This window comes from Chanodichthys erythropterus, chromosome 11 (assembly GCF_024489055.1).
Source record: "Chanodichthys erythropterus isolate Z2021 chromosome 11, ASM2448905v1, whole genome shotgun sequence".
Taxonomy (NCBI): Eukaryota; Metazoa; Chordata; class Actinopteri; order Cypriniformes; family Xenocyprididae; genus Chanodichthys; species Chanodichthys erythropterus.
In genome coordinates this window covers 1,159,293-1,174,878 of record NC_090231.1, presented here as the reverse complement: position 1 = coordinate 1,174,878, position 15,586 = coordinate 1,159,293, and the positions used below count along the sequence as shown (strand labels likewise).

The 15,586-nt window shown below is 39.6% G+C and overlaps 1 protein-coding gene across 1 annotated transcript in view; it reads right to left on the bottom strand.

Annotated features, from left to right (window-relative positions):
- Positions 1–12,260: 12,260 nt before the first annotated feature.
- The window catches only part of LOC137030503 (neurexin-2-beta-like), a 94,265-nt gene continuing 90,939 nt past the window's right edge, over positions 12,261–15,586 (bottom strand). Inside the window, exon 7 of the mRNA XM_067400851.1 lies at positions 12,261–13,288. Within this exon, the coding sequence (XP_067256952.1) occupies positions 12,417–13,288 (872 nt within the window). The 3' untranslated portion in view covers positions 12,261–12,416. The remainder of the gene's footprint in view (positions 13,289–15,586) is intronic.

Here is a 15,586-nt window from a genome sequence, read left to right as displayed (position 1 = left end):
AGATAGATAGATAGATAGATAGATAGATAGATAGATAGATAGATAGATAGATAGATAGATAGATAGATAGATAGATAGATAGATAGATAGATAGATGGATGGATGGATGGATGGATGGATGGATGGATGGATGGATGGATGGATGGATGGATGGATGGATGGATAGATAGATAGATAGATAGATAGATAGATAGAAATAGCAAGACATATTTTTGAATTAATAAACTGGCCAGTCTTAGTATGTTATAATTCAATGTTTTATTAATAACTAAGATTTACCAAAGCATGCTTTTTCTCTTATGTGGCAGAAATGGGCTTCTGCAGCTGCAGTCAGTCCTGCTGACGGGATTCCATAACTCCGCCTGTTTCCATGGAGACCGCAGGTACATTACTGTGGAACACACGTCAGCGACAAACTGACTCACTTCAGCTGTGGGAGACTCTGTAGTTTACACGGCTTCAGCTAGTACGACTTCTAACAAGAAACATTGACATGAACAAGCCTTGCATACTAGTTTATTGTACAAACACACTCAAAATATTTAGGCCTAAATTAAGTTTCATGTATTTGAATAAAATGTCCATCCATTTGGATTACACAGTTTTCACATAAACAACGTATGCACAGGATTTTAGATTTAAAGTTTTCACATTTCAATGAACTGAAATAAGTTTAAAAATTATTTACTGGAAATAAATTAAAAACTCAAACTAAAAAGAAAATAAAAAATAAATAGCAATATTAAAAAATAATGATTAAATGTTAAAAGCACGAAATGACAAAATAAAATTAACATGAAAATGAAAACAAAATAAAAGCTAATTCAAAATATTAATAAAACTATTGTTCTCTTTTCAGCAAAAACCTAATTTTGATAAATTTTTCAAAAAACAAGACTAATAATAAAGCTGTTCCACAGCTGGTCATATTTTTAATATTTTATAACTGAATAATTGTTTTCACAATGAACAGATTTATGCTGATTCTAAGCAATCTGAATAAATGTATTTTGCAAATATGATTATTTAAATAAGATTAGAGCATAACAAGAAATCTGCTTCGTTTGTGTCTGACTGACAAATAAGCCTCTCGTGAAGTTTATTAGTTTGTTCATGGTAAAACTGTGTCATCAGACACGATCCAGATCATGAATTATTGAGCCTTTAGCTTCAGATCGAATCAGCTGAAGGACATGCAGAAAATAATGAAGGTGCTGGGAAAATAAGCAGAGATGGGATCGCACTGGAATAGATGTTAATGAATCTAATTCATCTCTCCTAATGAATCTCAGCTGGATTCTTCCCTCCCTGAAGGTTCTAACGCTCCTGATTCGCTTCTGAAGACATTCACTGTTCAGATGGGATTTGTTCCCGGTTATCAGAGTGCTGGGAATCAGATTCTGCTGGGAGATTGTGTAAGTATTGAAGAACGTCTGAATGCTAAAACATGTTTAAAAGATGCTCTCTGATTCTCGAAGCTGTTTGCTTAGATTCAGTGTTAAAAATGTCAGTGTGAACGCTATGACGAGAAGAACCAGGTACGCTTGAGCACTTTGTGCTTTTAGGGACATCATTTCCTGTTTTTGACTCGTATTGCGTTCATATTCAGTCAGAGTTCATTTGGAAGCGGATTGAGCAGGTCTCGTTCTGCTTGTTTGGTTCAGACGACAACAAACCTGTAAGTGTGAACTCGCCCTTTTACATTCTGGATGAACTTATTCCTGCAGTTTTGATGCTTTAAAGGGTTAGTTCACCCAAAAATGCTATTTCTGTCATTAATTCCTCTCCCTCGTGTCGTTCCACATCCATAAGACCTTCGTTCATCTTCAGAACACAAATTCAAGATTGTTGAATAAAGTTATTTTTGAGCACAGAAAGTATTCTCGTCTCTTCATCACATTAAGGTTGAAGCACTGCAGTCACATGATTCATTGTTTTAACGATGTCTTTAGTTCCTTTCTGGACCTTGAAAGTGTTGATTATATTGCTGTCTATGCTCTCGGATTTCATCAAAAATATCTTAATTTGTGGTCTTACGGGTGTGGAACGACACGAGGGAGAGGAATTAATGACAGAAATAGCATTTTTGGGTGAACTAACCCTTTAAGTAAATCCTGCATCCTGATGCGCCGGTGACCTTCTTACACACTGTGAATAATAAAAAGCCTGACAGCTCAGCTTGCTTCTTCTCTTTACAGCGTTTGAGTCACTTCGCAGCAGCGGTTCGCTGTGAAATGCATGAATGTTTCTGAAAGGACTGAAGTATGAAAGAGTTTGCCCTGCAGCTCTTCAACCCTTCCCATGAGTCACTGAGACTTCAGCACAGTAAAGTTTCTGGAGTTCACTGCCGGCTGACCTGCGTGAAGCCCAGCGCCGAAGTGACACTGACGAGGACAACGCTTCAAAAATCAGATCTGAACTTTGATACGACACCCAACAAAATGCACAATGCTGTTATGCCCTTTTACAGTCTTAATGTTGTGTTTGTGCTCTGCTAGAACAGTGAACTAACGTCATCAGAGTCGTATCTTCTGTTGTTCAGTCGGTGGGACGGTTTATATCGCTGCAGAATGAAACTCGTCCAGCTACTAAATGCGACTGTACGGCATGAAGATCTTATAGAAATAACATTATGGCTTTTCTGTGAAGCTGCTTTGAAATGATGTGGGACTGAAAAGAGATATACAAACACATTTGACTTGAGTAGATGTAGTTTCCGTCATGGTTTCTGAGGACGAGCACACTAGCTGAAGACATGAGACGTGTTCGGTCTGTTTGCTTCCTATTTGTTCTTTCTCTGCAGAACCTGAAACCATTTTATGGTTCACGTCCAACCGGTTCCAGGAGCATTTGAGGCGAACTGTGAATGTTTACGATCTGACACTGGATCGGTGTGTGTGTGAAGGAACATGAAAGATAAGAAGAACAACAATCCCTCTCCACAGCCTGTACTCTGATCTCCACAGCGATAGCCGCGGCTGCTGTCGGCGTGATCGTTCCTCGACTGTAAAGTGTCAGAGATTCTTCTCAGCGTCTCCTGACTGACGATGGACTCTGAGCAGATAATGTTCAGCTTATCCAAATGAAATCAGAGATGAACAGCATCAGTCAGACTGAAACCAGCAGATCATTGATGCACTTCACAATGACACACTGTACAGACTGTAGTGCGTTTGAGTTTTAACCTTGAATGTCACGTCTCTGTTAAATGCATCTTGATTTCATAGACATTCCTACAAGAAAACAAGATAAAAATACTGAGTAAGAAAGTCATTAGATTTGAAACATCTTTAGTTTTGTTTCCCATCATTGATCGTTCTCTTCTGACCGAGCGAAAACTTTTCTGAACACTTGAATCAGATTCGTAAATGATTCATCGATTTGTGGAAATGTGTTAGTAAAGAGAGAACAAATCTCAGCTGACGACACAGAAACGGCTGATCTAATGCTCCTGCGGGATCGTGAGGAGATTCAGTGAGCGTCCGCTTCGGCGTGAGATTCATCGCTTCTTCTGATTCCTTTGGCACATTTATGACACGTATAGAAGCACCTTTTTCCACGCGTTCAGAGTTTAAAAGGTGTTAATTAAAAGTATTTTTGCTTTCTGGAATAATCTCGTCAGTGCCGAGCTTCAACACCATCTGAAAGCATTCGAGATTGATGATTCATACGGTTAAATTAATGATATTTACAAGAATTACTGGAAAATATCACTCAAACAGTAGCGCTAAGATCATGAGCTCAATACAGTTAACTAAAACCATAAAAACACTTTTGTTACTTGAAATAAACATTTTTTATTTCAGTTGGTAGCCAACATTTCTCATTTTCAATGTAAAAGTCTTCGCTACTGACTGACACACTCATGAAGACGGTCTTTGGCGCCATCTAATGGCGTAATAATGTAACTTCTGTTGCTGTTCACGGTCAGGGACTATTTTTTCCGGCGGAAGGAAGGCTTTTAGTTAAGGTTTACTTCATGAAAGTTGCACGATACATATTTCTGGCTTTAATATTTGAATCGTGTGTTAACCGTTTTATAAAAGCAGTAAGGCACTCGAGGCTAGTGCTGTATCGTGAGTAAGTCACGGCTGAAGGGGTTACTCAGCTTCGTGTCATGCCTAACAACACCCTTCAGCCGTGACTTACAACACAACACAGCCTCGACTACCTTATTGCTTACATACATGTATGTTATAAATGTTATATATATATATATATATGAATAATTCAGATGAGACATTTCACCTGCTGTTGATGACTGACATATTTATATAAAAATAAGAAGAAAATGTACCTAAAGAACCAAAGCACTATGATATGAATGAACTATGACAGAAATAACAAAAACACAACAAAATTACTAAAATGAAAATGTTAAAACATTTAAAAAAAAAAGGAAAACTTTGAGTATCTCAATGATACTAAAACAGCTGAAGTGCATAAACTCGACAAAAGTAACATTGCTGTAATATCAGTGTTTGATCTATTCTCTCTTAAACTTCCATCACTTTAAGTGAATTTGGATAAAACGGCCTGACACATCCATAAACGTAAATTATTATGTATTTAACTTTATTTGAAGTGTATTTTGGTTTCTATGACAATGAAATGTTGCCGTTTTATTAGTGATAAATTCACCAGCTGCCACGCTTTATTCGCTCATCAGAGCTGATCTTTACTGCAAACTGGTTATGATCATAGAATATAACATTATTTACATCTAAACGCTGCTGTAGATGAGCTGGTGAACTGAGTATATTTACAGTGTTGCTGGACATGGAAATCTGTCCAGGTTTCCTGGAAATATCAGGGACAGACTGAGATTTCCAGGACTAGAAGAGATACAGTTTTAAAACTCCATGTCCAGTCCTTCTTGATTACTGGGACGTGAACACTTGTTCTCGTTTTCTCTGCCTCTTCATCTTCAGTTTTGTCTGTCCTCTTTTATTTCTCTGCCTGTTTCCAGAGATCACTGGAGAACTGTTAAACCCCCAAACACACACACACACACACACACACACACACACACACACACACACACACACACACACACACACACACACACACACACACACACACACACACACACACACACACACACACACACACACACACACACAAAAGACAGAAGCCTGTTTCCATGGAAACAGAAAGAGGAGAGCCAGTGTGTGTGTGTGTGTGTGTGTGTTTGTGTTCTAAAACACATCTGCACTTTCCAGCACTTTCAATCTTTCATATCTTCAGTCCTGATGTCTTTTTTCCTTAAATCAACCTTCTTGTTTCTGCATCGGTCGTTATCTGTCTATCATGATTAACAGCAGGTGAAATGTCTCATCTAAATTTATTCATCATTTATTATTATTATGGCAAGCAACAAATATTGCATTATATTTTAGTAGCTGAAGAATTTTGAGATGAGAATCAGGTTCATGATCACAAACCTCACCAGAATCTGATCTCAGACTGACACAAAGCTGTTCGACCTGGCAGAGATCTGAATAACATCTAGTTGACCGAAAACTCAAACTAGGTGCATTATTATGGAAACACTTTACAATCATCTATTCATTTATTATTCTTAGTGAATGTTAATCTCAACATACATGAAAAATAAAAGAAGGACTTAATTCTGTACTTTATTCATCGGAATTGTCTGAATCACTGACTGTGTGGACAGCCGGCTCAGAGCGAAGAGGACAGATTTGTTTACGTGAATCTCAAAGATTTTCTGAGACGCAGACACAGTCCCCTGAGAAACCATGTGGGGAAAATACTCAAGTCATATTGTTAGTGGTCGTGTAGAAGTGAGGAATATGCAATAAACTGTTCGAGAATGCTAGATGAGGTAAATATTAGTAGTTCATCCAGATGAATTGATTCTGTTTACCTGACGCGTGTCGTTCTGTTCTTACGGCCTCAGCGCTGCTCAGATGTGAAAGAATGTCTCGATCTCCCTCACAGGAACGATCCTTTAGTCTATTCACACCATCACATCAACTCCAGCAATGTGCTCATGCTGCCTTCACACGCTATCATGCTATCACACTATTACAAGTTTCCAAGTCAGAAAGTCCTAGTTGGAGTTTTCTAGTCGGACATGAACGCCCTCTCACGTCAAATCTGTCAAAAACTTGTTTAAAACAAAAAAAATGTATTGCCATTTATTAGGCAAGTAACAAACTGACACAACTCGTCTTTATTCACACATAATAACAAAAAAATATATATTTTTTATTTTTATTTTGTATGGCCTCCTTTGACCTTGATAACAGCTTGCATTCTTGTTGGCATTTTTTTTATGTTCTTTTTCTTCCAAATAGTTTCTAGCTGTTCCTAAAGGCTTGCTTTTGATGAAACTTTCGTGAGATCTGTCCATTTGAAGTGTTTTGTTTGTTTTTTACACATTGATGCTTCCTTCATGCGCTATCAGATTTATTGTAAATATGAGTTTCCTAATTAGAAATTCCTAGTCGGAGTCATCTAGTTGGAAATTCCTGGTCAGACTTTCCTAGTCGAAAATTCCTAGTTGGAGTTTGTCTTCACATGCTATCAGAATTATCATAAATATGAGTTTCCTAGTCGGAAATTCCTAGTTGAAAATTCCTAGTTGGGGTTTCCAAGTCAGAGATTCTTAGTTGGAGTTTTCTAGTCGGAAATTGGACATGAACACCCTCTCAAGTCAAATCTGTCAAAAACGTGTTTAAATCTAAAAATGTTATTGTCATTTATTAGGCAAATAACAAACTGAAACAACTAGTCTTTATTCACACATAATAGCCAAAAAAGAATATATTTTATTTTTATTGTGTATGGCCTCCTTTGGCCTTGATGTTTTTATGTTCTTTTCCACAGTCTCTGTTATTATTAACTTCCAAATAGTTTCTAGCTGTTCCTAAAGGCTTGCTTTTGATGAAACTTTCATGAGATCTGTTCATTTGAAGCGTTTTGTTTGTTTTATACACATTGATGCTTCCTTCATGCGCTATCAGATTTATTGTAAATATGAGTTTCCTAGTCAGAAATTCCTAGTTGGAGTTTCCAAGTTGAAAATTCCTAGTCGGGGTTTCCTAGTCAGAAATTCCGAGTTGGAGTGTTATAGTCGGAAATTCCTAGTCGGCATTTCCTAGTTGGAAATTGTACATGAACACTCTTTCAAGTCGTATTTACTATTGGGAAACTCTGAGATATTTCTGATACCCGAGTTTCCGGGTTGGGTATGCCATAAACTGTAAACATTGTGGAGGGAAGAACGATTGCTGCTGTGACTGGAGTTCTTTATTTTTTTTCCACAACAGCTACATCGCCTTGACATCAAACTAGTATTTATATATAAGAATAACCATTTGAAGCTCTAGCTATATATGTATGTTTAATACACAGTGATGCTGCCTTCATCTGCTATCAGAATTATCATAAATACGAGTTTCCTAGTCGGAAATTCCTAGTTGAAAATTCCTAGTCTGGGTTTCCAAGTTGGAAATTCCTAGTTGGAGTTTACTTGTTGGAAATTGGACATGAACACCCTCTCATTTCAAATCTGTCAAAAACTAAAAATTGTATTGTTATTTTATTAGGCAAGTAACAAACTGACACAACTTGTCTTTATTCACACATAATAACCAAAAAATTATATATTTTATTTTTATTTTGTATGGCCTCCTTTGACCTTGATAACAGCTTGCATTCTTGTTGGCATTTTTTTTTTATGTTCTTTTTCTTCCAAATAGTTTCTAGCTGTTCCTAAAGGCTTGCTTTTGATGAAACGTTTGTGAGATCTGTCCATTTGAAGCGTATTGTTTGTTTTTTACACATTGATCCGTCATGCACTATCAGAATTATTGTAAATATGAGTTTCCTAATTAGAAATTCCTAGTCGGAGTCATCTAGTCGGAAATTCCTGGTCAGACTTTCCTAGTCGGAAATTCCTAGTTGGAGTTTGTCTTCACATGCTATCAGAATTATCATAAATATGAGTTTCCTAGTCGGAAATTCCTAGTTGAAAATTCCTAGTTGGGGTTTCCAAGTCAGAGATTCTTAGTTGGAGTTTTCTAGTCGGAAATTGGACATGAACACCCTCTCAAGTCAAATCTGTCAAAAACGTGTTTAAATCTAAAAATGTTATTGTCATTTATTAGGCAAATAACAAACTGAAACAACTAGTCTTTATTCACACATAATAGCCAAAAAAGAATATATTTTATTTTTATTGTGTATGGCCTCCTTTGGCCTTGATGTTTTTATGTTCTTTTCCACAGTCTCTGTTATTATTAACTTCCAAATAGTTTCTAGCTGTTCCTAAAGGCTTGCTTTTGATGAAACTTTCGTGAGATCTGTTCATTTGAAGCGTTTTGTTTGTTTTATACACATTGATGCTTCCTTCATGCGCTATCAGAATTATTGTAAATACGAGTTTCCAAATCAGATTGGAGTTTTCTAGTTGGAAATTCCTAGTCAGAGTCATTTAGTCAGAAATTCCTGGTCAGAGTTTCCTAGTCTGAAATTCCTAGTTGGCATTTCCTAGTTGGAAATTGGACATGAACACTCTTTCAAGTTATATTTACTATAGAGAAACTCTGAGATATTTCTGATACCCGAGTTTCCGGGTTGGGTATGCCATAAACTGTAAACATTGTGGAGGGAAGAACGATTGCTGCTGTGACTGGAGTTCTTTATTCGTTTTTCCACAACAGCTACATCGCCTTGTCTTGTCATCAAACCAGTATTTATATATAAGAATAACCATTTGAAGCTCTAGCTATATATGTATGTTTAATACACAGTGATGCTGCCTTCATCTGCTATCAGAATTATCATAAATACGAGTTTTCTAGTCGGAAATTCTTGATCGGAGTTTCCTAGTCTGAAATTCCTAGTCGGCATTTCCTAGTTGGAAATTTGACATGAACACTCTTTCAAGTCGTATTTACCACTAGGAAACTCTGAGATAATTCTGATACCCGAGTTTCCGGGTTGGGTATGCAATAAACTGTAAACATTGTGGAGGGGAGAACGATTGCTGTGTCTGGTGTTTTACATCATCTTGTCTTGACGTTATAGTGCATATGTACATATATGGACAACAATTTGAAGCATATTGTATGATTGTGTGTTTTATACACATTGATGCTGCCTTCACATGCTATTACAATTATTGTAAATACAAGATTCCTGGTCGGAGTTTCCTAGTCAGAAATTGGACATGAATGCAATCTCTAGTTGTATTTACCAATGGGAAACTCTGAGATCAATTCTTGACGTTATAAAAGTGCATATTTACATATATGGATAACCATTTAAAGCATATTGTATGTTTTATACACACTGATGCTGCCTTCACGTGATATTGGAATTATTGTAAATTCAAATTTCCAAGTTGGAATCAGAAATTTCTAGTTGGAGTTTCCTAGTTAGAAATTGGACATGAACCCTAACCTCTCAAAAAGTATTTACTACTGGGAAACTTGGAGATAAATGTGAGACACAAGTTTTTGAGTTGGGTGTGCTATAAACTTTAAACATTGTGGAGGGGAGAGCGATTGCTGCTGTGAGTTCTTTATTCGTTTTTTCCACAACAGCTACATCGCCTTGTCTTGTCGTTGTAGTAGTGCATATGTACACATATGAATAATCATTTGAAGCATATTGCATGTTTTATACAAAGCAAAACTAGCAAGTATTTGACCAAAATTCCAGAATCATCAGCAAGCTGACTATCTAGATAGCGCAAGTGAATGTTTATATGGTTGTCAACGAATGAGACTCTGTATTTTATTCAAAAATAAATAAATACCTGCAGTACTCCGGCTCTCTGCCACACAGAAAAGTGCGTAGATCCTGAAATCTGCTTAGATCCTGACGTGCCGAACAAATTTGTGCGCACTCACATTTTATAAATGAGGCCCCTGGTGTCCTCCACGATTCCTATTCTTTCTGACCACTGAGCACTGTGACATGTGACAAGCTCGTAATCACAACTTCAAAAGTGGGAAGTAGGACATTTCCGATAGCAGAATTAATACGGTTTCCAGGAATTCTGTTAAAAAAATGGAAAGGCGATTTACCGTATGGAACCGAATGAGTGACGACACATTCAGAAACTAATTCAGGACTCTAATTCAATATTACAAAGGTTTCATTTTATGAACATTATAATGTTTGCTGTTTTATTTGTTTATTCAAAAGAAACTGCATTATGAGAAAATCAAAGACTTACCGGCACTCGCTTCATCATGATGTGAATGAAGGTTGTAAATGGAGTTACACTGTACTATATATACACTCTAGTTTACTCTCTCAAAGTGTTTGTGTTGAGCTGAAGTGAGGAAGAACGTTCTGGAAGAAAAGTTTGAATGTTAAATAAGCACACGACACAGGGTGTAAGAAGTATATAACCAATTGTATTCCCTTCTGTTAATATACACGTATGCAGATTCATCTCACTGGAACACTCTACAATAACATTTAGAAAGAACAAGGGAGCTGAGGAGAAATGCAACTGACAAACCTGAACAGGAACGGAAATAATGGAAACATTCATACAGACACACACACACACACACACAGAGATGAAATCAAATGATGATGATGTCTGGTCCTCGTTGAGTGAATATGGAGTATGAACAGCCCTCCACACGCTGGGTAAAGCGAGCGACATGATTCAAACAGAGGATAGAGTCAGACGATCAAAGTCTCCTGGATACAAGGAGATACTATCCTGCCAGGTAAAGGAAATGTTATCTTGTAAACCAAATCGCATTTTGCTGTTTAATATTCAAAGAAGTATCTGCTTTCCGGAATATGATTCACTGATCTTTGCATTTCATTGCACGTTCTTTTCTTTTCTTTTCTTCTTTTTTTTTTTCTTAGGGATGATAATTAGGAAAAACACATCTCTTTTAGCACTGGGATGAGATTCAAATATTTAGACATTTCACAAACTGTTTTAAACATTTTCTTTTCAATGTAGAGTTTAGTTCTTTTAATAGAGTTGAGAAAATTAGAATACTAGAGTTCAAGATGTACATCTTCCGAGGAACAAGCCATTTCGTCCTTCTTTCAAGAGAGTTTGTTTTGTTGTCTTAAATGCGCAAAGTTCATACCTACTTTCCTCCTGAGAGAACGTGGTCAAAGACGCAGGAGAGTTCACGTTCCCTGCTCGGATGTACATTAACTGGAACATTATTGTCCTTCCCCTTTGACATCGTGACAAAATAAAAAAGAAAGCACGCACACATACATAGAAAACAAAACAAAAAAAGCATCCTAGCATCCAAGTCTCTGCTGTTTTCCACTGATATGGTTTGTTGGCGTGATGTGGGTCGAAGGGTCTTGATCGGACCTTCCTGTGTCCATTTGCCTTTTCAAACATCTGTATATGGATAGGTCTGTTTGCTGTTGGGGCTTGTGTTTCGGGTTCTGAACGTGGTACTTAGAGTAGAAACCAAGATCCTCAGCGGGCCGAGGACCGAGCCCTGTGGAACCCTCAAACACGCATGACGAATATCTGCTGAAACGTGGTGTGACCGTGGGCCTCCGAGAGTTCTGGCGGCTGAAGGGATCATCCACAGATGTTTCGCTAGTTGTAACGGTTTGATATATATATTTATATATTTATATATTAATTTGTTTGACTCCACAGAAACAGTTTTTGTCTCTTTTCATTTTGAATACCACATGCTGGAAACACAACAGAATTACGTTGCATCTGCTCCTGAGCACCAAGGACAAGGAGAAAAAGAGAGAACAAGCCAAGAAAGGGAGTGGGGAAAGAGAGAAAGAGAGGGATGAAGGGAGCAGAGGATGAAAACGTGAAGCACTTTGAAAGTGAGGGAGACGGATTTGACACAGAGCTGATTTGGCAGTATTACGGAGGAGTGTGACTGCTAAACGTTTTCGGCACCATCTGTTCCTGAAATGTCACCTATGCCAAGCCGTTCCAATTGAAATGCTCTCATTCCCAAACAATTCTCAACCGCATCCAAAGCTCTGATGGAGCAACAATGGATTGCCCAAGCAGCCTGGCGTACACGGGTGTTTTGACATCAGGCTAGGAGATGATCTGAATATTGAGGACTCACGTAGTATTTACAAAGAACAAATGACGTGTGAGGAAAAATCCACTTTTCTTCAATACAAAAGGTTTGCAGAGTTTCTTTTCATAACAGGGATTAGCTATCAAAAATGGAAATTGAGGGAGGGAATGATTCCAAACCCTAGCCACCTTCGTACTCTCTCAGGCTTGCTGGAAATGAGGCCAACAGCTAGACGAGACGGGAAAATAAAGAAGACTGATGTCAGAGCACTAAAAGTGACCGGTAAACTGCCGAAAAATACCCGGACCTCCCTTTCCATTTCTCATCCCATCTCTCTCCTTCTCCCCCTCGCTTCCGCCTCGGTCCCTTCGGAGGCCGGGCTCAGACGTAATACTCCTTGTCTTTGTTTTTCTTGCTCTTTGTGCCCGTCTTGGCTGCGCCGGGCTGCTTCTCCTTCACCAGGGCGCCGTTGCTTTGCGTGGCTGAATTGCTAATGTAGTTGCGGCTCTGGTCCACCTGGTAGGAGCCTTCGTCGCGGTTGCGGTACTTGTACATGGCGTAGAGCAGGATGAGGATGCAGAGAGCGGCGGCGGCCACGATGCCCACCACCATGCCCGTCGTGCTGCTGGACTCGCGGATCACCTCCACCGCTCCCGGGGGCCCTCGGTCCGGCGACGAGGGGTCTGTAGTTGGCACATGGGGGAAATTGGGAGGATACGTTATACCTGGGATGTGTCGATGCCGGCCGCCGTGTTCGGGCTCGCCCGACGGCTGGGCAGGCGGCAGCAGCACCTGGTCGCGGGTGTTCATTTTACCCGCCGGGATGTTGGGGCCGCTGTTGATGCCTGGTTTGAGTCGGGACACCGGGGGGGCCGTGGGGGTGAACGGGAGTGGCGGCCGATGGGAGTTGGGCAAACGGGCGAAGGGCCGGTCGCCTCGGGGGTTCCCGGCCGCAGGGGGAGGGGGGAGCACGGTCCGATCAGTGACAAGGGGCGAGTTTTTATAGTAATCCTCATCGTCGGACTCCGTCATCTCGCCCGAGCCGTAGGCCGAGACCTCCATGGGCTCTTCGCAGTCCTCCTGGTCCAGCGGACAAGGGGGCCGCCCGGGCAGGGCGAGAGACTCTTTGGTGGTCTCGAGCAAGGTGAGGAAGGGGCGATAGGTCGGGGGCGGGGGGATAACAGGGTAACGTGTCGCAATTGATGGGGGGTCAAAGGAATCCACAGTTATAATTGGCAACACTAGTTCACCTCCTAGGATGAAAGAGAGAAGGAAGACGGCATTAGTTGGAACCCGAGCAAACAGACGAACAAGAGAGAGAGAAGAGCCATCATTAGAACAGCACTAAGACTTAATGAGGTTAGTTCTAAAGTTAGTTTCGTTAGCATTTATTTAAAATCAGACTACAAACAGCTAGGCTAATGCTAAAGACTTACTGTCGTATACATTACAGGGTTAGAATAATACAGAGAAGCATTTAAACTTAAGCATGTGCTATCCAGAGCATAAACTAGAATGTACATTCAGATAAACAGTTCTATATGTACTGGCTGTGCTAGTGCTAATGCTAACGCTAACTGTGCTAGCCTCCACTCACTGACTGCATGTTTAATAAGATAGCAAACCACGTAGTACAGGTCACTTACATTAACAAATTGGCCGCATGATTTTTGCATGAAAAAAAAAATTACAAAAAGAAAGCTGTGTAAGATTGTTCTCGGATAGTGATAAACAAATTTCACCCCATGTTTCAAAGTAGGTAAAGTGTTCTGAATTCATCATTCACTGAACGTTTTCCCGGAGCTCATAAAGCTCATAATACCCGCTCCCCGTTGGCATGGTGATAGCTCATTAATGATGAGGATCTATATGCAAAACTTCCCACTCTCACCCCGGGATACCGAAGGTGATATTTTCAAATTACTGTCCCACAAGACATTCCCCCCCAAAACACAGACCAAATCTTTCAAGATAATTATCCATAAGCCTGTCCTTTGGAAATCTCATAGCATGAATAACAAAGGCCTGTTTTTCTCAAGGAATGCCAAAAGTTTAAATTATACAAGCTGCGCAGATTTAGATTTGTCAAACATCAACACCTTCGATGGAGCAGAAATCTATGAAAATGGAGTGCAGAAGAGAGTTTTCTGTTTAAACACATAATGCATGTCATTGTTATTCATATGATGAGGCAATCAGTGTGACAAACATTGCGTTTCAAGCAGCTTGGGGGACTGTTCGTCTGTGATCTGCGCGCTTAGGGAAACCTCCTCAAACCATGGCATCAACATGGCACCCTCCCCTTAACCAGCAGAACCTTCAAAAACACCTTCACATTTGCATATTGATGAACAGAGTCATTAAACCTACAGAAACTGTGAATCCACTACAGGAGGAAAGGTGATGTTAACATTCAGAACACAGAGTTAAAATCGTGTGGTTAGAAGCTGAAAAGGAAACAGTACGTTAATGACATCTTTCACAGAGTCCGTCCCACCCAACAGCCCCAACGTAAGAAGTGTGCGCAGCTGTGCGTCTGTGGGTTGAGAGTCTGAGGAACGGTTCACCGAGACCATCTGTATTAAATTAACGCCTGTCCACAGCAACATCTTTTATATCCGTTGCTAAAAAAAGCCGCTCCAGGCGACCAGCCGTTTAGAGGAATGATCTGTCAAGGGCACCGAACGGAGTCTGATAATTCAGTAACTGACACGACTCGTTTGTGAATTATAGGAGCTGATGATTTAATGTGCCACAGGGCAAAATAATATTTCCTGCTTTTATTAAATTTGTTGGAATATGCAACTTGCCAAAGCAAGAGGGAAGGATCGATTGCTCGGGGGAGAGGAACCTTGAATCTTGATGATTATCTTCCAGAAGAAGAAGAGCTGATGGACGTGAGCGAAGAGATCTGAAATGATCTCAGTGATGAACTTTCTCAAACTCTCAATCCACAGGACACACAAATCACTGAGCAATCAGCCTGTCAGGCGTGTTTGTGTGTTCATGATGAATCTCGTGAAAGATCATTGTTCCCCCGATGACAGTCTGTGATTGGTCAAACTTTGCCTTCTGTGACAGCTGCATTGACGAGCATCGTTTAATACCCATGACTCATAACTAATATCTAACACCTTCACCGCAGTGCAGACGTGCCGTTTTCTCTTGTTTCTGTACCACCATGAGCACTGTCAGTTACTAGAGTAATGCTTTATTCATGTTTCATCCCTTTGCTTTTATTTCTTAAACTGCAACAAATGAAACTTATGTCTGTCTGCTTCAAATCCATCACAAGAGATGCAATTTAAGCCAAGACGAACTGCAAGAGATGCATTATACTCTAACTGGCCAATTAAATGTCATTAATAGTAATTAATAATAAATCTGGACTGATGCACAGGATAAAATCGCTAATTTCAAACCGTACTCAACTACCACAGAGCACCTGCACCAGCTCGAACAGTGTGCTTTTGTGCTTACACTGCAGTTTTATGAGAGAAAAAATGCAAATACTGCAAATACTACTTGCTCACGTGTCCACTGTTGGCTCT